This window comes from Mauremys mutica, chromosome 3 (genome assembly GCF_020497125.1).
Source record: "Mauremys mutica isolate MM-2020 ecotype Southern chromosome 3, ASM2049712v1, whole genome shotgun sequence".
Lineage (NCBI taxonomy): Eukaryota > Metazoa > Chordata > Testudines > Geoemydidae > Mauremys > Mauremys mutica.
The window spans coordinates 164,170,625-164,196,941 of NC_059074.1; the positions used below are offsets into that span (position 1 = coordinate 164,170,625).

At 44.6% G+C, this 26,317-nt stretch overlaps 1 protein-coding gene across 1 annotated transcript in view; it reads left to right on the forward strand.

The window, feature by feature from the left end:
- Positions 1-26,317, forward strand: part of USH2A (usherin) — a 624,012-nt gene that overhangs the window by 530,666 nt on the left and 67,029 nt on the right. Inside the window, exon 62 of the mRNA XM_045011456.1 lies at positions 15,201-15,555. Coding sequence (XP_044867391.1) covers positions 15,201-15,555 — 355 coding nt within the window. The remainder of the gene's footprint in view (positions 1-15,200; positions 15,556-26,317) is intronic.

A 26,317-nucleotide genomic window follows, 5' to 3' on the forward strand; every position in this document is an offset into this window, starting at 1 on the left:
CGTGTGGCACCTTAGAGACTAACAAAAGTATAAGCTTTCGTGGGCTACAGCCCACTTCATCGGATGCATGAAGCCAGAAATTGGAGACAGGTAGTCAAAGACACAGAGAGGACACGGAAAGTACTCAAACGTAAATTAACATATACTGTATGGCTGCTTAAATGCTGACATCGTAATAGGTGAGGTGTTAGTTACACTGATAGGCATAGGGTCATACTGGGCAGGACTAGTGGTGGGTGGGCCCTCTGTTTAAGCATTTAAACTGAATCAGGGTGTTTTCGAGATCACATATGTTATTTGCCAGAAATAATTACATTGGGGTAGTATTACAGTGCTCTTCCAGTTAAATTACGCTGATGTATGTCTCCTAGTGTTAACCTATGCCTCCCTGTCAAACCTCTGCTCCATAGTCTGCTGGCTCCCATAAGACTGACTGGCATGTCCTCGTGGTGCTTTGGATCTCCTGAGCCCAGCATGCAGCCTTTTCTACATAGTTAGCTGTATCTTGGAAATTTGGCTCTGCAGGAGTCTGTACTCTGCAGTCAGCTTTGTGGAAACCAACTGGTGGGATCCTTATTAATGTAATGTGGTGGTTTGGGGATGTAGAGCATAACCTCTGCACTAGAGCCTGCCTGCTCTTAGCAAACCAACTGGCATGCTCATGTATCAGGGAAGCTCGCACAGCAGACTTTGAAGTCTGAGTTCCAGATTCATCTCAGAACTTCCTGTCTCAAAGCCTGTGGAGCTGGCTCTCCAAGTTTTCTGAAGCCAGGATTTTTCAAAAGCTTCAGGTGTCCCCCAGGTCCTTTGGCTATTGGAAGTTTGCATTGTATTGCAGTTGTGTAGGGGGAGAGGGCATTTCCAAAAAAGAGCAAGCCAAATTCCTCTTAGCAGATGTTTGAATGTGTAAGAATAATTAATGTAAATTCACATTTTCCTTAAATATATTAGCACTGAGTCTCTAAAAATGCCTAATCTCTGTTTCATATGCTCACTGTTAATTGCATAAGAAAAACACATCAAGTCTCTACTCCTTATCAAAGGAAATAAAGAATCTGTTTTAGCCCAAGACGTGGCTTCACTCTGTTGGTTTTGTAAATAAAGCTGATGATTACGGTTTCTGTTCCCTGGCAGCCATAGAAAGGGAAAACAGGAAATATAATGCAGAAAGCCTGCTTCAGTGAAAAATACTGTAAATTGAATTTGACAGCATTTGATGGCATTTGATTATTCTAGTCACAGCCAAACAATGATATAAAGAGTAATATGAAACAGAATGTGTTACTGCCTAGCAGACTCAAAAGCAATAAACCTTCCTCCAATGTGACACAATCACTTCACAATCATAATTGTAGCCTGTTTGATACCTCTGAGTACAGCAGAAGGGCACTGACTGACATAGATACATTTTGTTTTTTATTTAAAGTGAAATGAAAATGGCGCACTGGGGCTCCAGATACAATCGTTATATTCACCTACATAGGCATGAATCACTTGGCAGTTATTTCAGCTGAAGTTTAAATGTGCTTAGACAACAACAATATCAAATCTTCCTCAGATAGCTGCAAAAAAAATCAGAAATTTGTAAGGACAGAAATGGGATGTAAGCATATAGTTCTTTGTCATTCTGTAGCCACATGTAGGCTTATATTGTTATAGCAACAAGACTGCAGTATTTCTGGGGGAGGTTATGGCATGTAATTTCTTCTTCATCATTTGCCTCTTCCTTGCTGTATCTCCACCAAAACAAATTCATTTAACTCAAAACATTGAATGTTTGGGACACCATCATGTGGAGATGTTTCTATTAAAATTGCAGGAGTTTTACTTGCTTATAGAATTATAAAAGTGCTTACAAAATAATTGTAATTCTGCCAAAAACATTTGGGGTGGGGGAGTGTAATTGGTTGTATTTTACCTCTGACTGGTGGGACAGCTGTAAACATCTCATAGAATAGAGGCAGTCACATTTTTTTCAACAAGGACCACAACTTAATAGAGACTGTCTCATGAACCACCTCCCCTTTCATTCACAATCACGCAGTCCACTGCCCCTCGCATTCAGTATTATATAACATCTCTGTTACAACCACAGCAGTTGCTAGCCTGGAAAAGGAATATTAGGGAAGTAATTTAATGTATATCTAGCTGTCTTTTAATGAGATGTAGTAACTGGAAACAAGGTGAGCCGGCATCATGTGATCACCAGTCACCAAGTGCTCTGTGGTCCTCAGTTTGAGAACTGATCATATAGAAAAAATTACCTATAAAATTAGAAATATGTGGGGTCCAATTCAGATCTGGTTCAAGCTGGTGCAACTTCAGTGGAAGTATCTCAGCTAAATTCAGCAGGAGTGCATTGTCATAAACAGATAGTTAAGGGTTAAGGGCTCTTTTACCTGTAAAGGGTTAACATACAGTACCTGATGACCACCTGACCGAAGGATCAATCAGAGATAAGATTTTTTCAAATTTCTGTGGAGGGAAGCTTTTGTCTGTTTTTTCTTTGTTTGTCTCAGGTACTCTTTTGAATCTAAAAGAGACTAGTCATGTCTCCAAGTTCTCCTGGAGTAGTTTCTACTAATTAATAGTGAGTATTAATTAGAAAGGCGAATTAGTCTTATGATTTGATTTCTATATTTGCAATTGTGTGTTTGCTAAAGGAAATGCTTTATTCCTGTTTGCTGTTATTGCTTTTACTGAGAAAGCGGGGAGGGGGAATTCTCTCCAGAGATTGATAAGGTTATCCCCTATGAGTGTCCAGCTTGGGCTCATAGAGATTCTGTATTTTCTTTTTGTTCTCTTAATAAACTCTTTTTAAGTTCAGGACTTGGTTAAGTTCCTTACCTGTGGATTCAGGGGAAGGAAGCTAGGCGTCACTCTGTGGAGACAAGGGTTGTCTCCAAGCAGAGAGAGCAGGGAAGGGAGAGGGAAGTGAAAGGAATCTTTCTCCCTCTGTGATTTGATCTGTGCTTCCCCAGGAAAGTCTCTGGAAGGAGGAGGGGGGAACAGAGGGGTGTCTCGATTCACCGAAATAATCGAGTGGTGGCAGCGAGAAGGAAACCTACCCTAAAGGTTAGGGTGGGGGGAGAATACCTGCGGGTCCCCATCTTTGAACTCACAAGCTCAAAGTGGGGGTGAGACCCTAGGACATGGTGCCATGCGGGTCCTCACCTTGAAACCCCCCAGTTTCAAGTGAGGGTAGACCCATGACATGCATTATTTAGAACATAAATATAAGTGGGATAATAGTGTAACTTGCACAGGCCTGGCATTCAGTAGGTGTGGAAAATGAGTCTAGGGGAGAGCGAAAGGGGTTTAACAGAAAAAGTAACAGTAGTAATTAAGATACAGCAAATGCTATGGGCTGATGGCAGCTGTGACTTGCTCTTCCTTATTCTTCCCTTTGGAATGTCAGTTATCCTTATTTTTCACACCCACTGAGAGCCCGTTTAATGTTAGTTACACCACTTTACTACTCCCCTGTATTGTTTACACTTGATGTGCAGCTTACTAGACACTTAGATGTTACTGTGGTATAAAGATCTATATCGATGGCTATATTGACCTATGTGAGTGCTGCATTTGGCCCATGATGATTATCATTTTTATCTGTAACTAATATAAACCATGGTCTAAATTACTGTTTTAATGTGCGTCCAACTCATGTCCTTCTTTTGTATATTTTTCCTACATCAAAGTCCATATTTTTTTAAAAAGAAACACAATATAAATTTCTGGAGGTGTGTCATGATTGAATTATAACTAGGGCTACTCTGTTGGAAGATAGAATTAGGGTGTGTTGTGAAGCACATTGTCCCTGCAAGAACTTGTAGGGCCTTTTTGCCTCAGGCCTGTACAATGCTTCCAATGCCCTCACTACCTGGGCCTAGGGACCACACACAGCACTAGTCCGTGTTCTCTTTTGACTTTATGAGGATTGGGGTCAGGATGGGACGTGGCTCTGAAGGCATATTCTGAGCATGGCTCCAGAGGCAGAGCTGGTGCATCCAAAAATACAAAGATTCACTGACTATCTCCCGTAATGGAGGGGAAGAGCAGGTGCTGTAGTCATTGTTACAGTCTTGTGGTTGTAGTAGTAGCTGTTTAGTCATCTGGCATGGAGGATGATGTCCCATCCTCCTGACCCCTGCTAGAGCTTGGTGTGAGGCCAGGGAGGATTTGCCCAGTGCTTAATTTGTAATCATAGAATATTAGGGTTGGCAGGGACCTCAGGAGGTCATCTAGTCCAACCCCCTGCTCAAAGCAGGACCAATCCCCAGATTTTTACCCAAGTTCCCTAAATGGCCCCCTCAAGGATTGAACTCACAACCATGGGTTTAGCAGGCCAATGCTCAAACCACTGAGCTATAATGAAAGAGGTGCCAAGAGTCAAGCAAAGAGATGCTGGGACTCAAGCAATGATTTACTTTCATAACTGCTGCAGCAAGCCCAGAGGTGCCAGGGCTATGAACTGCCAAGCCTAGAGATGCCAGAGCTCAGGCCTGGCAGGCCCTGGAACAAATTAAGCACTGGATTTGCCCTTTATAAAATAACTCTCTCTGAACATCTTTAAATTGAGCACAGGCAGCAAATCTGAGTGTGCAGATTGAGACAGCTTCCAGCTCCTGGAAACGTTATTTTCCTAGCAGCTCACTGTACAAAAGAAACACTTCCAGTTAAATGAGCAGTTGAATCTTAAATCTTAAGTCGATTGAAATGATTACAGACTGTTCAACCACTTCTGTTCAAAGTTTATTCATACATGAAGATATTCTGGGTTTTAGCACCACAGATGGAACCATTTACCTAACCATAAGTTTCATTCATTAAATATTCAGTAGTAATAAGATCTAAATACTTAACCAGGCTACAATGTTCAGCTTTGCTTGCGGCTGAGCTTACGGTTGGTGGCATATTTGATCTTTCACTGTGGAGTAGCTGTTTCTCACAGAATTTCTAAAATGGTACTAAACATAAATTTGTGAATTCTAGGAAGTGCTTTAACGGTTAATTAAATTGTTGTGCTAAGCAAGCCCAGATACCAGGTATTAAAGACAACTTTATTACACTTAAAATGACACCACTTTTTTACTTCTCTTTAGGAATATTTGTAAATACATTGGGAGGAGGGCACAGTTATAAGATATTGTTATTTATAATTGTTTGTGATGGCATAGGTGTGTATGACACTTTGCAGACAGAGTTGTTGCAGTCATGTTGGTCCAAGGATATTAGCGAGACAAGGTGGGTGAGATAAAAGACGGTTACTCACCGTAGTAACTGTTGTTCTTCGAGATGTGTTGCTCCTATCCATTCCAGTCACGTGTGCGCGCCGCACGTGCACGGCATCTCGGAACTTTTTTACCCTAGCAACTCCGGCGGGCCGGCTGGGCGCCCCCTGGAGTGGCGCCGCTATGGCGCTGAATATATACCCCAGCCGGCCCGTCCGCTCCTCAGTTCCTTCTTGCCGGCTACTCCGACAGTGGGGAAGGAGGGCGGGTCTGGAATGGATAGGAGCAACACATCTCGAAGAACAACAGTTACTACGGTGAGTAACCGTCTTTTCTTCTTCGAGTGATTGCTCCTATGCATTCCAGTCAGGTGATTCCCAAGCCTTACCTAGGCGGTGGGGTCGGAGTGAGACGTGGTGGAGTGTAATACCGCGGAGCCGAAGGCTGCGTCGTCTCGAGACTGTTGCACCAACGCGTAGTGGGAGGCGAAGGTGTGGACCGAAGACCAGGTGGCCGCTCGACAGATGTCCTGGATCGGAACGTGTGCCAGGAAGGCAGCCGACGAGGCGTGCGCCCTCGTCGAGTGGGCGGTGAGGCGGCATGGCGGTACGCGAGCAAGCTCGTAGCAGGTCCGGATACACGCAGTGACCCAGGAGGAAATCCGCTGGGAGGATATCGGCTCGCCTTTCATGCGGTCAGCAACCGCTACGAACAGCTGGGGCGAACGCCGGAAGGGCTTAGTCCGCTCGATGTAGAAAGCGAGCGCCCTGCGGACGTCGAGGGTATGCAGCTGTTGCTCCCGAGGCGAGGTATGCGGCTTCGGGAAGAACACCGGGAGGAAGATCTCCTGGTTGAGATGGAAAGCTGACACTACCTTCGGCAGGAAGGCCGGATGAGGGCGAAGCTGCACCTTGTCCCCATGGAAGACGGTGTATGGCGGGCTAACCGTCAGAGCGCGGAGCTCAGAAACTCGTCTGGCTGATGTAATGGCGACAAGGAAGGCCGTCTTCCAGGAGAGGTAGAGCAGGGAACAAGTGGCTAAGGGCTCGAAAGGAGGACCCATGAGCTTGGTCAGCACCAGGTTCAAATCCCAGGTCGGGGTAGGACGCCGCACCGGCGGGCACAAGCGGTCCAGGCCTTTGAGGAAGCGGGAAACCATCTGGTTCGAGAAGATGGACCGACCTTCCATGGATGGACGAAAGGCGGACACTGCCGCCAGGTGAACTCTCAAGGAGGAGACCGCAAGACCTTGCTCCTTAAGGTACCAGAGGTAGTCCAGGATGGTAGGGACTGGGACTACGAACGGATTGAGACCTCGTTGATCACACCAGAGTGCGAATCTCTTCCATTTCGCTAGGTAAGTGGAGCGAGTGGAAGGCTTCCTGCTCTCAAGCAGGACCTGCTGAACTGCTGCAGAACAGCCCCTCTCCGCGTGGGTCAACCACTCAGGTACCAAGCTGTAAGATGGAGGGACTGCAGGTTCGGATGGCGGAGTCTGCCGAAGTCCTGGGTGATGAGGTCCGGCCACAACGGAAGGGGGATGGGTTCCCGAACGGAGAGCTCGAGGAGCAGGGTGTACCAGTGCTGCCTCGGCCAGGCCGGCTCTACAAGTATGACGTGGGCTCTGTCCCTCCGAAGCTTCAGGAGCACTCGGTGCACAAGCGGGAACGGAGGGAAGGCGTAGAGGAGGCGATCCGTCCAGGGGTAAAGGAAGGCGTCCGACAGGGAGCCTGGCGAGCGACCCTGGTATGAGCAAAACAGGTGGCATTTCCTGTTCTCCCTGGAGGCGAATAGGTCTACTTGAGGAAATCCCCACCTCCGGAAGATTGTGTGGACGACATCTGGACGGAGGGACCACTCGTGGGAGAGGAACGACCTGCTGAGATGGTCGGCCAACGTGTTCTGCACTCCCGGAAGAAAGGACGCTTCCAGGTGAATGGAATGGGTCACGCAGAAGTCCCACAGGAGCATCGCCTCCTTGCAGAGGAGGGAGGATCGGCCTCCGCCCTGCTTGTTCACGTAGAACATTGCTGTTATATTGTCCGTGAACACTGTTACACAGCGGACTTGCAGGCGGGTGCAGAAGGTGCGACGGGCCAGACGGATCGCTCGCAGCTCGCGGACATTGATGTGCAGGGCGAGCTCCTGGGCCGACCACAGACCTTGGGTATGAAGATCGCCCAGGTGAGCTCCCCAACCGAGCGCTGAGGCATCCGTAGTCAGAGTGGCGGATGGGCGAGGATGATGGAACGGGACTCCCGCACACACGACCTCTGGGTCGAGCCACCAGCGGAGGGACTCGAGGGTCGTCCTGGTGACCGTGACCACCATGTCGATGGGGTCTCGATGCGGCCGATACACCGACGCGAGCCAGGACTGGAACGGACGAAGGCGGAGCCGCGCATACTTGGTGACATACATGCACGAAGCCATGTGGCCCAGGAGGCGGAGGCACAAGCGCACCGTCGTGGTAGGGAAGGCGACAAGGTCCCGGATGATGGAGACCATCGTCTGGTGCCGAGCGCAAGGGAGACAGGCTCTGGCCACTGTGGAGTCGAGAACCGCTCCGATGAAGGTCCAGCCGCTGTGTCGGAATCAAAGTGGACTTCTCGGCGTTGATGAGAAGACCGAGTCGCTGAAAGAGAGACAGGATTTCTGTCATCTGGTCCATCACGAGTTGTCGGGACTGACCTCGAACCAGCCAGTCGTCGAGATACGGGTAGACGTGTATCTGACGACGTCGGAGGGCTGCGGCCACTACCGCCATGCATTTGGTAAATACCCTCGGGGCGGTGGAGAGTCCGAACGGCAACATGGCGAACTGGTAGTGGGTGTTGTTGACCACAAACCGGAGGTAACGACGATGGGGAGGATAGATTGCGACATGGAAGTAGGCGTCCTTCATGTCGAGGGCGGCAAACCAATCTCCCGGATCCAGAGAGGGAATGATGGTCCCCAAGGTGACCATGCGAAACTTGGGCTTGAGCAGGTACTTGTTCAGCTCGCGAAGGTCCAGGATAGGACGTAGCCCCCCTTTCGCTTTGGGGATGAGAAAATAACGGGAATAGAATCCCCTGCCCCGCCTGTCTTGAGGCACTGCTTCTATGGCACCCACGCTCAACAGAGTCTGAACCTCTTGTAAGAGGACTTGCTCGTGAGAGGGGTCCCTGAAGAGGGACAGGGAGGGTGGGTGGGAAGGTGGGGGCGAAACAAATTGCAGGCGGTATCCCGACTGGACCGTTTGAAGCACCCAGTTGTCTGATGTTACTTGGGACCATGCCGAAAAGAAATGGGAAAGGCGGTTGTAAAATAACGGGGAAGGATCCGGTAGGGAGAGTGATGGGCCGTCCTCGAGCGTCCCATCAAAAGGCCTGCTTGGCCCCCTGAGGGGCCTTGGACGAGGCCTGGCCCTGGTTATGGCGGTTGCCTGAAGGACGACGGCGATTTTGGGCCAGTCGCCGGCTATTGTATGGCCGATATCGCTGCTGATAGAAGGGCCGGGAGGGCTGCTGCCGGAAGGACCTGCGCTGCGTCGCCGGCGTGTGCATCCCGAGAGTGCGGATTGCAATACGGCCGTCCTTCATGGTCTGGATCCGAGAATCCGTCTTCTCGGAAAAAAGACCCTGTGTGTCAAAAGGCAGGTCCTGCAGTGTGTATTGGACCTCCGGCGGCAGAGTGGAAGATTGCAGCCAGGCGATGCGCCGCATCGTCACGCCGGAGGCCAAGGTCCGAGCTCCGGAGTCCGCAGCGTCGAGGGCGGCCGTGATGGAGGACCTAAATGCTCTCCTTCCCTCGTCCAACATCGCCGCGAACTCTTGTCGGGAGGCTGTTGGCAGGAGCTCCGTAAATTTCGCCAGGGACGCCATAATGTCGAAGACGTACCTGGCGAGGAGGACCATCTGATTGGCGATCCGCATCTGCAGACCGCCAGCGGAATAGACCTTACAGCCTAGTAGGTCTATACGCCGCGCGTCCTTAGATTTGGGTGCAGGGGCAGGCTGGCCGTGCCTCTCTCTATCATTGACCGATTGGACGACCAACGAGTCCGGGGTCAGGTGAGCATATAGATACTCATAGCCCGTGGGAGGGACAGAGTATTTGCGTTCAACCCCACGGGCCGTAGGAGGGATGGACGCAGGCGTCTGCCATAGTGTGGTGGCATTCTTTTGAATTGTGCGCACGAATGGCAGTGCGACGCGCACTGGAACCTCTGCCCCAACTACATTCGTGATGGGGTCCTCGTCCTCCTGGACCTCCGCTATCGGTAGAGCCATAGCCGCCGCCACACGGCGAAGTAGGTCCTGGTGCGCCTTCAAGTCTATGGGCGGAGGCTCCTTGGTCGACGCCCCGGCCACCGCCTCGTCGGGTGAGGACGAGGAGGATAAGCCCTGGATGACCACTTCCGACGAAGGATCCGCTGCCTGCTCGTCAGGAGGGTCGGGCTGTGCGTGCCCCTGGGGTTCAGGCGGTATGGAACCCGCGCCTGGTGGCGAAGGGGCCGGTCGGCTGAGTGTCGCCTCTGGTACCCTGCGTTCGGACGCGTGGGCTCTCGGGGGGAAGGGCACCCTCTGAGCCTCATACTGGGCCCAGGGAACCCAGAAGCCCCACGGCTGTGCCCCTTGAGGATGGCCCTGTGGGGTGGGCGGCAGGTGTCCGTAGCCCTCCGTCCCGGAAGCGACCGACGCGGGGCGGGACAGCCATGGAGGTGCCGAAGCGCTGGCGGAGTGCGCAGCCGAATAAGGCAGTCCGTGCCCGGATGTCAGCGAAGAGCGATGCTGTTCCGCTCGGTACTGGGATGGCGACCGGGAGCGACGTCCGTCACGGTGCCGGGAGCTCGACCGGTGCCGGGAGCTCGACCGGTGCCGGGAGCTCGTCCTGGACTGAGACCTGCGGTGCCGGGAACGGTGTCGGGACTGAGACCTCCGCCAGTGCCGACGTGATGGCGACCTGGACCTCGTGCGATGCCGGGAGTACGACCGGTACCGCGATGACGAGCGGTACCGGGACTGCGACCGACGCTTCAACGGCGATCGGTACCGCGATGGCGAGCGGTGCCGAGATCGCGAGCGACGGGACGGAGATCTGCCATGGGACCGGGAACGTGACCGGGACCGGGTGTGCCGTCCATGTCGCCTGTCCAGAGAGGGCGGCCGGGTCATTCTGGCCGGCTTTCCCGCCGACACGACAGCCCGCACCGGCGGTGCCGGGGGCCGGAGGCTCGGTGCTTCTATGAGCTGAATCAGCTCACGCGCCTCAGAGAATGTCTCCAGCGTCGAAGGCAGCCGGGGCTCAACCACGGACGGTACCGGGGAGCGTGGCGGCGCTGGACTCGACGGGCCTTGCGGCGCCGGAGTCAAAGGCCCGGTGCACGACTTGTGCACGGCCACCGCGGGGGCCGCAGGTGGCGCAATCGTTTTCGCCGAGTCCTCAGCGCGGGCCTTAGCAAGCGCCTTCGCCAGCTTATGTCTCTTTGAAGGCGAAAGCGAGCGGTGCCGGGACTTCGTAGCCGCTTTCTGAGGCTGTGGTGCCGCGGAGCCTGTGCGGCTCGGTGCCGCCGGTGCGCTCTGCACCGAGGAAGCTCGCGGTGCCGGCGCGGACGGTGCTGGGGGCTGGAGCGACGCTTCCATCAGGAGCTGCTTTAAGCGGATATCCCGCTCTTTTCGAGTTCGCGGTTTGAAGGTGGAACAGAGCGAACACTTATGTGTTCTATGTCCTTCGCCCAGGCAACGGAGGCAGGCGTCGTGCGGGTCTCCGACAGGCATAGGCCTCTGGCACGCTGCGCAGGGCTTAAAGCCCGGTGCCTTGGGCATGAGCCCGCACCGGGGGAGGCAAAGGGGGAAAACCCCCCCTTTTACCTTATCTAACACTAACTATCTAACTAACAAACTGTAAAAACTAATCACTAAACTATGTACAAACAAGAAGCGAGAGCTAGGGTTGTGGAGGACAGAGAGCACTCCACAGTTCCAACTGGCCGTCACAGGCAGTAAGAAGGAACTGAGGAGCGGACGGGCCGACTGGGGTATATATTCAGCGCCATAGCGGCGCCACTCCAGGGGGCACCCAGCCGGCCCGCCGGAGTTGCTAGGGTAAAAAAGTTCCGAGATGCCGTGCACGCGCGGCGCGCACACTTGACTGGAATGCATAGGAGCAATCACTCGAAGAAGAATATCTTTTATTGGACCAACTTCTGATGGTGAGACAAGCTTTTGAGCTTACGCAGAGCTCTTCTGCAGAGAAACTAACTCAGAGGGACACAACTAAATACAAGATGGAGCAGATTGTTTAGCATGAGCAGTTTATGCATATTTCAAGGGACCATTCAAGATGAAGTGGCCCATTAACACCCCTCCAATCATAGGGAGGAAGAGAGGGGGAGCAGCTGGAGTGGGGTTTAGTGGGTTACAGATGTTGTAATGATCCGTAAATCCGGTGTCTCTCTTCAGTCTATGATTATCAGTGTCTAGCAGCGTTACGAATTTAAGCTCCCAGGCTCAACTTTTGCAAGTGTTGCACAGGTTTCCTATGAGGATGAGCACATGTATAGAGTGATCACTTTGTGAAATGTGCTCACCCACAGGTGATGTGATGTTTTTGTCTTTTATCATTTTCCTGTGTGAGTTCATTCAAGAGTGTAGTGATTGTCTGGTTTTACCCACATAGCTGCTGTTGGGGCACATTTAATGCACTGGATGAGGTTGTGATAGGCCTGTGTAGAACCCGTGGATCTTCAAAGTTGTATTGTGCAGCGCGTTGATCATTGTAGCAATGGAGATAAGTCTGCAAGTTTTACATCTGTTGTTTTGCTTTTCATTGTTGCGTCCTGATCTGTGGGAACATGCCACAGATGATGATGAGCTTGAAGAGGTTGGAGGGTTGTTTTAAGGCCAAAAAAAGTAGTTCAGGAAAGATTTTTTTCAGGATGGGATTCAGTGGGGGAGGAGGTTATTTCTGTACTGAAGTAAGTTCTCTCGAGGTATTTGAATGGTGTGTTTCATGATGTAATGTACTTCTCTGGTGGAGTGTTCTTGTTTGGTGAAGGCCGTTTTGAGTGTGTTAAAGTATATATCCTGGACTTTCTCCTCAGAGCATATTCTGTGGTAGCTGAGTGCCTGGCTGTAGATAACAGATTTCTTGGTGTGTTTTGGGTGATCACTATATCTATGAAGGTAGATGTGGTGATCCAAGGGTTTCGGATATAGGTGTCTGTTGGCTTCCATTGCTGAAGCTGATTTTGTTATCCAGGAAGATGATGCTTGTGTGGGAGAGTTGTAGGGAGAGAGTTTAACGGACATGTGGTGGTTGTTGAAGTTAAGATGGAAATCTGTGAATCTGTGAGGGAGTTTAGGTCATCTGTCCAGAGGATGAAAATATCATCGACGTATCTCAAGTTTATCATTGGTTTTGTGGGGTGTGTTTGCAAATATACACCCACCTTGTCTTGATACAATTATCTGCTACACTTGATTTTAAAAACCTATGGACAGGTTCTTTGTCTTCTGACCTATCTGAGGTATTTCTAAGTTACCTATCATGAAGGTACCTAAGCATTGCAAGAAGGAAATACATCTTACTATGTGGAGCGGGGTGAGTAAACAGCAGAGAGAGGAGAAAGGTAAAGTATGCATCCATCTTTTGTAAGGGTGCGCTTCACATTGATGAGCACAGTAAATGACATCTGAATGATAATTCTGCATGTGTTTTTAATCTGACATGGAGTAAAGTATGAAAAATCAAACTCATGGTGCTATGCTGCAGGACACTCGATGCAGTATGGTTTAGGGGTCAATGTGTAGGTCCACTCATCACTCTCTTCCACCTCATCAAAGGCTCCCACTTCTTATTTTAGGGGCAGCTAGAGAGCCTGTCCTTCCTCCCCTTCACCAAATGTCATCACCAGATCTTCAGTATCAACATGTTTTGTGGTTGGTCACTCCCCCAGTCTGGCGGAGTGAGACCCAGAAAATCTCTTTGCTTTTCTCTTGCTCCCACCCTTTAAACTTTACAATATCCTGGGGTTAGTACATCCCAGAGTTTGCTGGAAATTCTCCCATTTCTTGCAACTTGGAGAAATATGGGAGCGGCGTGTTTGTGTACATGTCTATGGGCAGACACAGCTCTGTGTGTACTTATGAATATAAGTGCACATGCACAACTATGTGCATTCTTGTTTATATTTGTATAAAATATATGGGAGTCTAATATTACAAGCACCTGAGATTGCTAGTATTTTTTTAATAGTTTTGTTTATTTTTTTATATCCTTAAAAATAGTGACTAAAGTTGGACTAACAAAATAAAAACTGACAGTATTACTGAAATTCAGATTTTTATCTTGCCAAAAAAATGTTCTTCAGCCAATGTGCATGTGAAGTAGTGATGACACCTGGTAGCCAGACACACCAATTCCATGCCTGTGAATTTGCCGTATTTGTGATACAAGTGACAGATAATGTAATTTGATTTTTTGTTTGTTAGCATGCAGGGATAAAATGGTTTTATTTATTGTGAAGGCAAAGGTTTCAGTTAAAAGTAAGGAAAATACCAAAATCTGTGTGAGGTGCAGCACAGTTTTCACTGTTTTTCATTTATCATCGTCTTCAACCACCAGGTTTTATTCCAGACAAACATTTTTATTCCTAGTAAAGGTAAGTGATTTGGCAACTTCATCTAGAAACTTATGACCTGCCTTTATCCATCAACTCTAAATTAAATCCTAGTGGGGCCAAATTGTAAAAGAGAAGCTGATCACCTGTAACCTCCACTGAAGCTTAGCAGAATCTCAGGATTTGCCAATAGCAGAGCTACCCCTAACTGGAATGGACATATTACGTGCATATGTGTGGACAGTGATGAGTCTTCATTTGCTGACATGTGAAAGTGCCTCAAAATATTTTAAGTAGAAAATCTCTTTGAAAAAGATACGCTTTTATATTATGGGAAAGCACTATGGATCATGTTTTCTAATGAGCTTTTGCAATTACATCTGGAAATTGGATGTGCTCAGTCTGACTGAGAACCCTAATTTCATCCAGAAATGTGATTATTTTTTTTCACGTGCAAACTGGAGTACAGGCAAAATGTATAGGCACAGTTTTAAAAGACTGTTTGAATGTTTGTCCCTTTGTGTTCTAGGCCAGTGGTTCTCCACTGGGGGGGTCTGTAAGCAGGTTTCAGGGAGTCCGCCAAAATAAACCCCTGAGCAGGGTCTGTGTTAGACTCGCTAGGGCCCAGGGCAGAAAGCCAAAGCTTGAGCAACTTAGCTTCATTGGGCGCCCTGTGGCATGGGGTCCCAGGCAATCGCACTGGCCCTGGCTTTTAATCTACTGGATATGCAGAAAAACAGTTGTTGTGGCACAGGTGAGCTGTGGAATTTTTGTAGCATGTTAGGGGAGCTTCAGAAAGAAAAAGCTTGAGAACCCCTGTTCTAGGCAACTAATTGCTTTCAATACTAAAGTGGGTCAAAGTTTTCAAAATTGAATGAAGTCCTGATTTAAGTACCTAAATAAGTGTCCTGATTTTCAAAAATATTGAGAATCTGCAACACTTGAAAATTAGATAACTTGTTTAGGTGACTAAATATGGATTTAGGACACTATGGCCTTAGTTTAGGCACTGATCTTTGAAGCCCTGGGCCTGGAGTGTTCTATAAAAGAGGACAAAGTGCTATTGCAGTGCTATTACAGTGGTATTGATTGAGTTTGCACAGTTTTCTCCCACTTAATGGCAAAGAGAAATTAGTTATTTACCTTTTTCCTTGACAGTTTTTTCAATAGTCAATACCTCACATAGGCTGATGACTTATAAGGCAAAATAAGGAGGGCAGTTCCTTGCCTATACAACGAATAGAGATAAGATCTGTATTATTCTCAAGTATAGACTGAATTTAGGACTTGTACTTCAATATCATCTGACTGTGTTTAAGTCACTGTAAGCTTTAAATGGACTGGTTTTATTTGTATTTCAGACGTCCTGTAAACACTCAAGAGGAGCTGCTTTTATTCATTTGGTCTGAAGGAGCCTTGGAATTTATTGATGCTTCTGATGCACTGCAGCCATTCACTATCTATGAATACCGTGTCAGAGCTCAAAATTCCAGGGGGTCAGTGGATAGTCTGTGGTCTTCAACACAAACTTTGGAAGCTCCACCTTGGGGCATGCAAGCCCCTTGGGCACAAGCTACAAGTGCATATTCTGTGCTGCTGAACTGGACCCAACCTATATCTCCCAATGGGGTTATTTCTCAGTATCGTGTGGTCTATCAAGAGAAACGGAGTGATCCAACATTTAGCATCCCAGCTATTACAGCACTAACTGTAACGGTAAGAACTGGATACTAAAACCAGTGTTCAATTAGTTTATATTCTGGTTTGACCTGTGTTATTTTAAAATATTGATATAGGGCCATTTTTTCCATTAGGTGCCCACAATTAGCCTTTGGACACCTAATTTACATTCATATATATCCAGTGTATGCATAACATCTACCCATGTTGATGTCTAGTCATTGATATACAGATGCTAATGTATGATTTTGAGCACAGAGTAGTGTTTTTCTTGCATAAATAGGTGTGCATATCTACTTGTACGTACCTCACTTTGCAAATGTGGTCCTAAACCTTCTACGTAACTGTTCGTAGATTCCAAACCTGAAGGGACCATTGTGATCATCTAGTCTGACCTCCTGTATAATACTTCCCCACAATAATTCCCCACAATAATTCCTTTTAGAAAAAACATCCAATGTAATTTTTATTCTTTTGTTGTTTTAAGAGGCTGCTCATAACAAGCTAAACAAAATCAATCCCATTTGGATTGAATGTTTTTATTAATCTGAAATCAATGCTGGTTTAAGCATGACATGAAAATTATTGTTAGTTCTACATATGTGATTTATTTACAGAATCTATGAAGCTTTGCCTCATAACTCTTCTGAATTAGAAGCAAATCAACTCTTACAGGCACACAAAATACATAATAATAATACTTCTATGCTACCCTCTACTTAAAAGTGTTTTACAAACATTAATTAATGAAGTCCCGTGGAGGTACTATTATCTTCATCATGGGTAAACTGAGGCACGGGTTAACGTGATTAGACCAAGACCATGAGGTGAGTCAGTGGCAGAGCTGGTAATGCTGTCTCTGATTACTGACTAGTCCTCTCCTCTAACCATTCACTTCAAATCTTTCTATAAGGGATACTAGAGCTGCACTAGACTATATAATGCAATGTCAGCTATTGCATTTGACAGTCTTCTGAAAATAATCTTTTATAATGTACCAAGAATCTATTGTGTTGGTATAATTTTAAGATTCGTAGGAACCCAAACTTGAATAGCTCAGATACCCTAACCTTCCTTTTGTCCAAAACATGGGCATGTCCCAAGACCATTATCAGTTACATTGATAATCTAAAATTATTCAATATTCCATTTATATTCAGATAACTGAAGTTGTACATAGTGGCTTGCTGAGATTTAATATTCAGTATTAAGGTCTTATTGTAAACTTCCTTAGAAAAGTCCTCTTGACATAAATGAGTGGAATCTAGCTGAGGGATCTAAGGTACTCATAGGTATATGGTTCGAAAGCACACTATATCTTTCCTAGAAGCCTTAAGGATAAGATTTATCGTGCCTCTTACTGTGAAAAGAGAGCGAGGTCCTGGGTTAAATGGCAGGAATGCATGCTTTTGGCCTTTGCAATCCATTGCTTCTGCACTGTACAGCATGCTAGGTTGTAAAAATGTAGGCTGGGACTTTTCAAAGGAGCCTAACTTCCATTGAACTTCAGTGGGACTTGAACACCTAATTTCCTTATGTTTCTTTGAAAAGCCCAGCTATGATGTGTAATGTGATACTTAGAATTTCAAAATGGAGAAATGTCGGAAGCTTCTTTTCACATCCTGTTCAGGCAGCATCCAACATATTTCTGAGCATCAGAATTCCCTTGTCCAGTCATGCATTGCAGTGTGTCTTCTAGGCATGCCAACAACAACAGAAAACATCCAAGATGGTTGTATTGAGGGTAATCAAATCTACTAAAATGGCCTTTTAAGTAATATTATTACAGTATATTTCTTTAACAACATCATTTAAAAGCCTTTTAAATTAACGGTTATCTGTTGAATCAGTACCTTTCTGGCTCCAAAATGCTTTATTTTCCCCAAACACTAAATGGAATCACAATTACATTAGCAGCATATGCAAAGTTGTTTGACAAATACTAAGGTGACAGTGACTTAAATCCTTTTTTTACTTTCCTATATCATGCGTATTTATCCATTTTACTGCCTTTGTTTAAAAAAAATTATACTGCCCTTTGGAAAGAAATCTTGGCATTTAATTCTCCTCTCTTCTATGCTTGTTTTATATTGGGGCAACTGCATTGAACTCAGTCACTGATTTACACCAGTGTAACTGAGACCAGAATCAGGCCTTTTGTGTTCTGAATATAATGTAACAGCTAGAGCCTGGAATCAAAGATATTGACATAAAGTGCACTGAGTCCTGTTATCAAAGATACCATGAGATCAGGTCAATTATCACTACAGGTGAAAACCTGGACACTAAGCCCTGGTCTACACACAGCCCCTGGTTCGAACTAGGGTACGCGAATTCAGCTACGTGAATAACGTAGCTGAATTCGAACTACCCTAGTTCGAATGACTTACCGTCCAGACGCCACGGAAGCGAACTCCGCGGCTCCAAGGTCGACTCCGGCAACTCCTCCTGCCGCGGTGGAGTACCGGAGTCGACCGCGGCGCTTCCGGAGTTCGAACTATCGCGTCTAGATCAGACGCGATAGTTCGAACTCCGAGAAGTCGAACTCGCCGCGTCGACCCGGCGGGTAAGTATAGACGTGGCCTAAGTTTCAAAGTTATAACTCCTTGGAAATAGAATTTTATCATGAACTTGCTGATACACCCTTAACTGTAGCTTTTGTGAATGAGACGCTTTAATTAAAATGTAATTTTATTGAAGGAACTAGCATTCCAATTATTAAACTTCTGCCCCTTTAAAATATAGCTTTCAGGGGTATGAGGCTAAATCAGTTAATCTCCTAAAGCGTTTCTATTGGCGCTCCCCATGGGATACGCCATTAGTCATTCTCTCACACAAGCTTCCATGTTACAATGCAAGACAAAGTATTGAGCAAGCAATGAGCTCTCTCCTTTATTTAATCTGTTAGACTTTTTTTATCACATTAGAATATTCCACGGGCAAAAAAGGAAATGCCTGTATTGTAAGGCTTATGGCCATATGTGTTCTTGTTACTCACACCCATGCTCCTTGCCTATTGGATATGACCTAGCCACTTTAAGCTTAACCAAAAAATAAACTTGAAGGCTTTATTGGAAATGGTGATGCATAATAAAAATTTGAGGGTTGATAATATCATTGCAGGTTCCTCAGTCTTGATTATTTCTTTTCTATCCATTTCCAAATCCAAATGAGATTTTCCTTGTGGGTTTTCAAAACACTTGATAGATTTATTCTACCTCCCTGACACATAGCCATTTACTTCCCTGTAAAGATCTGCTAAGCTACATTTAGTTTAATGTGTGTCAAATCCGTGGCATAGGCCTTTACAGTTATCTGACCACTTTTAATTTTGTGGTGCCAATGGGAATAGAACTCGGATCTCTATGTTCTAATATCGCAAACTTCTACCACTTGAACTAAAAAAGAATCTCCATTTGCTGCTGGCAGCATAGGGCCTATGACACACAGAGAAGTAATTCTGATTCTCTCCAGTAGAGGGCAGTGCCACTCAGATGATCCGTGACAGACTGACAATATTCTGTAGTATTCTGAACAAATCTTATGGAATTAAGATAAACATGATTGAATTAAGTTAAACTTTATTGAATTAGGGTTAATACCTTCGGGGTACATTGTATTAAAAATTATGTATGTGTTGTTGTGGCATTGTATGTACCTTCTCTAGTAGGGAGGAGGATGCTAATCTGATTCCTCTGGTCATCAGCCCTTTGAAACCACCCCCCACAGAAGTCTTCATAAACTAGTTCAAACCAGATTCTCCAGGGACCAATAGACAAAGTATGGGATTTTGGATGAATATTTTGAACTAGTTCAGGGCCTTCTTCCTGATCCAGCAAATGGGCAGGACCCCTGGTCTGGACAGCCCTGGTCCCTAGGCTAGGGTTGTAAGGAGTGAGCCTACGGAGGTCTCATAAGACTGGGTGCTTGTCCTGAGCTGAAGCTGTGATGAACTTGTGACCACAAATGAAATTCCTTGGCTGGGGAGTTGAAAGACTGCTCCTGCCAGAGCCCTTGTTAGGGGTGGGGTTCATTCTGGTAAGCTGATTAGCATGCGTGCAGGTTCTTTTATTGTTTTTAATGTGTTTTCTCTATAATGCTTGTTACCATAAGAAACAAAGTAGGTCAGTGTAGGAAGTCTGTGTGGTAACTTATATCTGTAGCAATTACACCTGTTATCCATCTCTGGCGAGAAAACAAGCTGGTGTCCGTGGGCACAAAGGAGAGAGACATGGGCCCCCATCCGGAAAGGCAATGGCAGGGGAGCTGGAAACCTGAGGGTGGGTGCTTTGTTGGACCACTGAGCAGAAATACAGGTACAGTTGTCTTGAACTGTGACACTACGTAGCTAGTTAATTACAGTGTTTAGTGCTGACTGAAAGGTGGCAGCATGGTAGACTGATATCCAACAATGGTTGTCATGAAAAAGTCAAAGGATGCTACCCTGATACCAGAGCTACTGAAACTGCTGTATGTCAAATACCACTGTGAGGTAAGTGTGAGTAAATGCTGCCTCTTTCACGGATATAATATACCACGTCTCCTATGACCGCTAGTCTAAATATTTGGCTGTTTGACAACCAGATGACCAGGGAAGGCCAGGCAAATCAAGAAGATAAGTTATAAGGAGTTCAGTATCTAAGAAACGGTAGCTCTTAGAGTGTGTTTTGGAGAAAGAGTGAGAGGAAGGGAGAAGGAAAAAATGTAAAGGCGGAAGTTGAAAAAGAAAACAAGACAATCATGCAATAGAGGCAAAAGATAGAATAGAAAATAAGTGGGAGAAGTTGAGTACAGTGCTCTGCACAGGGATATATAGAATGTGTGAGCCATCAGACTCTGCTTTACTGGAGATTGTATGGTCCCTCACCTCTGCACAGATCCCCACTGACTTCAGTGGGACTCTGCCTAGGCTCTAGCAGTGTGCCCATGTGCAGCAGATTACAGGATTAGGCACGTGTGTGCTAAACCAGTCACTCCTCAATGAAGAGTAACTAAAGGTGCCATGTACATTTGAAAGGATATAATAAAAGATATAAAGACTAGCAATTTTCATTTGATCGATAGATTTTAGTTTCTTAGGCATTGATCCTGCGAACACATAAGCACATGCTTAACTTCAACCACATGAGTAATCCCATTGGATTTTGCAGGATGAGGGCTTTAGATTTGCATGTGGGGATTTTGTCTTCCTGTATGTGTTGTTAGTAACTTGCACATTGAGGGTGCTACCAGAATACAAATTATAAATAGTAGCAATGATCATATTCATATTAATATAATATATACAAAAGTTTTATCATACTGTATGGGACTTTATTTTTTCTTCCATAAATAGAGTGATGAAGCAGTTGCCAGCAGTAAATCTGACATACTACAATTTTTTCTACTTCTGGGTATATAGAAATACTGCAGTATCTCATATGCCAATGTATAGTAAATTGTCATTAAGGAATTATTTTGTTTGGTGGCAACTTTCGTATAATACCGTAAAAACACACTGTAAATTTGAGGATGGAAAAAAAAACATAGAACAATATCAGTAAGACTTTTTCCTACACATCTATTAAGTTATTATGAAATCTATTCAAGTGCCTAGGAAACCCATGGCATGTTGTAAGGAAACAAGATGGAATGAAATACTCTCTGTGATAACTGACACATGCCATAAATTCAGAATATGTGCCACTTAGCAGAGACCAAAAGCTGTAAATGGCATTGGAGGGCAAAAGTTAATTGAACTGCTGTCCTGTTGTTAACAAGTGGGAAGAATCCACCACTAGAATCAAGATGGCTGCCCCAAAAGTGCCCTGTTACAGCCAAGAGATCATATCCTTAGCTCTGCAAGGGTTTATGGGTTAGGGGGAAATCATACACAGATGACTAATTTTTTTATGGTTCACAGCCGATCAAAGTGAAATTCAGCAGCTGTTCAGGACAAGTGACCACTCTAACGGCTGTAATATAACCCACTAAATAGAGAGGGAATTGCATGAGAGCAAGAGGTTAGCAGTGATTATCGGCAGGTGAGTGCTTTATTGAAGTTGAAAGACCATTAACATTGATGGAGTAATTATTTCAACTTGAAAGTAATTACCTTGATGGGTGATAACTTCTCCAGTGTTCCCAGGTTTGATTGGACCAAACAATTGTGAACTCTTGAAGCCTAGAAAAATATTACAACAATACTGCAATGTTTAAATTACTGAAACCACTGCTAGAGTATTTTAATTATGCCTAACAGTGAAAAGAATTTAACTTACAACAGCCAGTGACCTCTCGAGTATAGAGACATTTGCTTTCTAATTCAAATGAAATGACCTACACCCACCACATGTGTGGCATATGTGATTAGTTTACAAATGAATCGTTCTTCTTTGAATGCAGTTTTTAAAATGTAAAAGCTGCTTTGCAGAGTTTCAGAGTGGGGCTGGATTGGAATTCCTGTCATTGTTTTATTTGGCTATGAACTAGAGAGGCCCAAAAATAGAAAAAAAAATTGTCTTTTTTCCCCCTCTGGATCTGATAAGTTTGCATAACATGAATAGAGGACTCAGACCCCGATTCTGTAATATGAATGTGTTGGCTTTTGCACAACAGCTGTGTGAATAGGTATTTAAAATGCCAGTGTTATGCCCCTGCAGAAACTGATTAAGTGCTTCAGTAAACCCCTGCTCTGACTCAAACTACCTAAGAGAGGTGGGTGATCTACAGTTGACCAGTTCCATATCCCATGACCAACAATCTGAGCCATCCAGTGCTTAAATCTTACTGTACAAGTCTGCATCACATGACTAGTTTAAACAGAGATAAAAAAGACAGTGATGATATACTGAGATTCTCCTTTGGGGGCAGTTGTTATTTCATACAAATATTTTTTGTTTTATTTTTTTAATCTTCTCACCAACTCTTCAGAAATCCTCGCGCTGATGACTGAGTTGTTCTTGGTCATTCTGTTCTGTGACATGACCTCTCTTTTCTAAAGAATTAATAAGAAGTAGACTTCTCAGGTTTCCCTTGTCATGAAGGATATGTTACTTTTAAAAGAAATTAGCCCCATATTTGAATATGTCTATAATATTATTTTATTCTTGTGTCCTGCATTGTAAAAGGCCTAGTACTTCACATGCTTCAGGTACCTTGTGTGTGTGAAACACTTACAGAAATATACCCTTATTGGCTTCCATATGACTCACATTTGAGTCTTGAGAGGTTGAGAATAAACTAATCAGACAGCATAGCAATACACTCGACTGAAAATCTGGTTGGTTTTATAACCAAAATAAATGCTTTCCAAGGGGAAGTCAGTTCACAAATGTGATTGGTAAGTTTACAATGTAATAAAATAATGTTTTTCCCTCATTTTACATTGCCATGTTTGACTCAAATTTTGGAAGTAAGTATATTTCTTAAAAGAAGAATTCCTAGTCAAGTTGAAGGAGCATTCTTACAGAGATCAAACACATCTACTCAAATCGGCAAAGAAAATGTACAGTGGGGAAAGAAAAATAAGTTAACTTGTCCATATTTAAGTTTTTCAAATTAGAATGACTTAGATAATAGAAAAGGATATAATTGGATTTGACCAGATTTTAGAATTAAATTAACCCAAGTTTTACCCTGGCAATATTAGGTGTTGAAAAACACCTCTATCTGATGGGTTCATGAAAATGTAGCTTCATGAAATACCTTGGTGACTATGATACACGACTACTGGAGTTCCAGATCTGCAAATTACAAAAGCTGTGTACTGACCTCCAAGTATCTTGTATTCATAATGACTGGGAATTCTAATCTTGTATTTTTATATCCCAGTTGATTTTTTAAAATTAACTTGTCATTCTATAAAAAGAGAAATATTGCATCTGTTTAAAAACAAGAGAGCACTAGGTGATAAGGGTACAGCCAGACTACCCGCCGGATCGGCGGGTAGCAATCGATCTATCGGGGATCATCTAGACGCGATATATCCATCCCCGAACATGCTCTCATCGACTCCAGAACTCCACCAGGGCGAGCGGTGGTAGCAGAGTCGATGGGGGAGACGCGGCCATCGATCCCGCACCGTGAGGACAGGAGGTAAGTTGAAATAAGATACGTCAACTTCAGCTACGCTATTCCCGTACCTGAAGTTGAGTATCTTCCATCGACCAACCCCCCCCCCCCCCCAGAGTAAAAGATTTGGTAAAGGTATGCAGAGTCTTTTACCTTCAAGGAACCAATTTGAATCCAATCCAGGTCTGCAGTCTCCAAAAGTCTTTCTCACCAAACTGCTGTTTGGTGTCCTATGTGAGATAAATTTAGTATTCTCAGTCCTGTCCTTTCTCTTTACTGCTCCCTTTCGAATCTATTCCGAACACTGATCTTCAGGCTGGGCTCCCCAAACACTTGTAACGCTCTCCCATTTCCTGCCTGCCAAATGGTCCTCTTTCTCTTCCTTTCAGACCTTGCTAAAAACTCCAGGAATGTGGGTATAATCTCACCACACTCTCCATTTCTCTACTGTTTTGTCTTGGTTTATAAATAGTAAGCTCTTTGGGGCAGGGAATATGTCTTGGTCTGTTTGTAACGTGCCATGTTAATGTACAGAACTATACAAATATTATTATCATTATAACAGTCATTACATTGAATAGTGGCCATATTTAGAAGGCAGTATCACAGTGTTTTTAACAGACTTAAATGTTGCTTTCTGACAGGAAGCAAGTAATGAATTCTATAGTACAAGTTCCTATCGGGTGATTATGGGCCTGAGTTTTATTTTTGCTAAAGCAATTACTAATGTAATGGCTGGATACTTGTGCCCACTAGAGCCTGGTTCTGTGATTTTTTTTTTAGGATGGTTATTGATCTCTTGCTGAGCTGAGATTTCAGTTTTATGCCAGATAGCTTGATTAATGGGTTGGTTTCTATAAGTGGACTGAATGGGGGTAGGAATCATGGGCAGCCCATACTGCCAACCCTAAATCCGTCAAGTCGCATAGCTCATTATGAAACAGTTATCAAGTGTACATGAAAAATTAATTGGGCTCAGTTTGATTCTGAAAAGAATCAGCTTTCTACTTGGCGGTCCCCCCAATCTTTCCAGATGTTATGCACTAGCCCCTCGAGAAGCAGCAAAGGGAGATGTATTAATACATTGTATTGATTAGATCAAGACCCCTGACAGTTATTTGTAGAGATACCATCTGGCTGCTGTTAGAATTCCTTCACCAAAAACAGGACGTGACATGTTATTAATCTCAACTCTCTAACTATAGACAGTTGCCTTTTCTGCTAAACCGCATTTTACCATTCGTAGGAGATGGAGGCAGACCTGAAGGGTGCTGAAATTAAGGTTATTACACAAATTGAGCCATATGGTCCAAATATTTCAGCAAGAAAATTGCCAGGCAATAAAAATTGCTCCTGCCTTCCTAATGGTGTAAATTACAGTTTAACCATGGCTCTAATGATGTCCTTCTGCCGCGCTTAACTACTGTTACATGAAGGACATTGTTTTAAAAATATAAAAAAACAAGTAAATGCCAGCAGCGTGTTTTACAATCTGTTAGTGTGTCATTAAGAACACTGTCAGAATTACATAAACATAATGGCAGGCAACCTAGCATACAAAGGAACAAGTATGGAAATAGAAAGTGTCTTCAAAACTCCTTTAGCTCTGTAATGTCAAGAGCCCTTTCCCTTTTGGAACTCTTCCAGTCTGAAAAGACATGGCTTCTTATTTATTCCATTTCTCACACAGACGGTGATGGAAACTTAAAAACAGGAAAAAAGCATTCAGATGCATTGTGCATGTGTAATAATATGTGAGTAATTGTGCCTCTATGTTACAACAGAGCTAGAGAGAGCTGATTATATAGGAAAAGAAAAAAAATCATGAATATTTTTGCAGTAGAAGGGCTAATTTGATCTCTTATGATTTGTGGCTTCATATTTTTTATTTGCAAATATTTGGAAAATTGCAAGGTATTGATGGAAATGTTCTAGAAACCCAGACATTTCATGAATTTGTAGCACAAAGGTTATTCATCTTAAAATTCCTATGAAAAGTGTCTTTTCTCTTATTCGCTGTTCCTGATTTTTTGTTCATTTTTTAGAAAAATTGTATTCATCCAATCAAGGAGCACAAATGATATCTTGTGACAGTCAGGCAACATAGAGAAAAAATAGTGAATAATTAAAGTGAACATTCACAAATAACATCTCATTTAAAAATCCTTTGTCCAAACTGTATTGTGAATACAAATACAAATAAGGAAGAAACTCTAAGAAAATCATGATTGGTTAACAAAACAACTAAGAAAAAAAGAGATAAATTCATAGCAAATATTATTCATAATGTCAAGTATGACCAGCTCTACTTTGAATGGTGTGTAAGTTTTCATTTTACATATGGATATTGGCCATTGGATATTTCCTTAGCTGATGGATATCAGCATAGCTCCATTACCAGTTGAGGATCTGGTCAATTGTGTACATATGTCCTGTATAGACAGAAGAAAAAGAAGTGCAGGTGAGGTTAGCTCACCAATTTCAATAACAAATTATCCAACTCAAACAGTGTTGTTAGCTTTTGCAATTTTATCACATCTCTCGTGATATTTGATGTTTTCTTAAATCCCCAGCTTCTGGAGTCATGTGATTTCATGAGAATCTCATCTTTCATTTAAGTTGATATTTTCTGGAGGGGGAAGCATTTTCTGACAAGCTCTACTGTCAACCCTACATGCTAAAGTCAAACCAAGCTTGAACTGGATCTTTTATCAGACTCAATAAAATTAAGATCACTTAAAAAAAT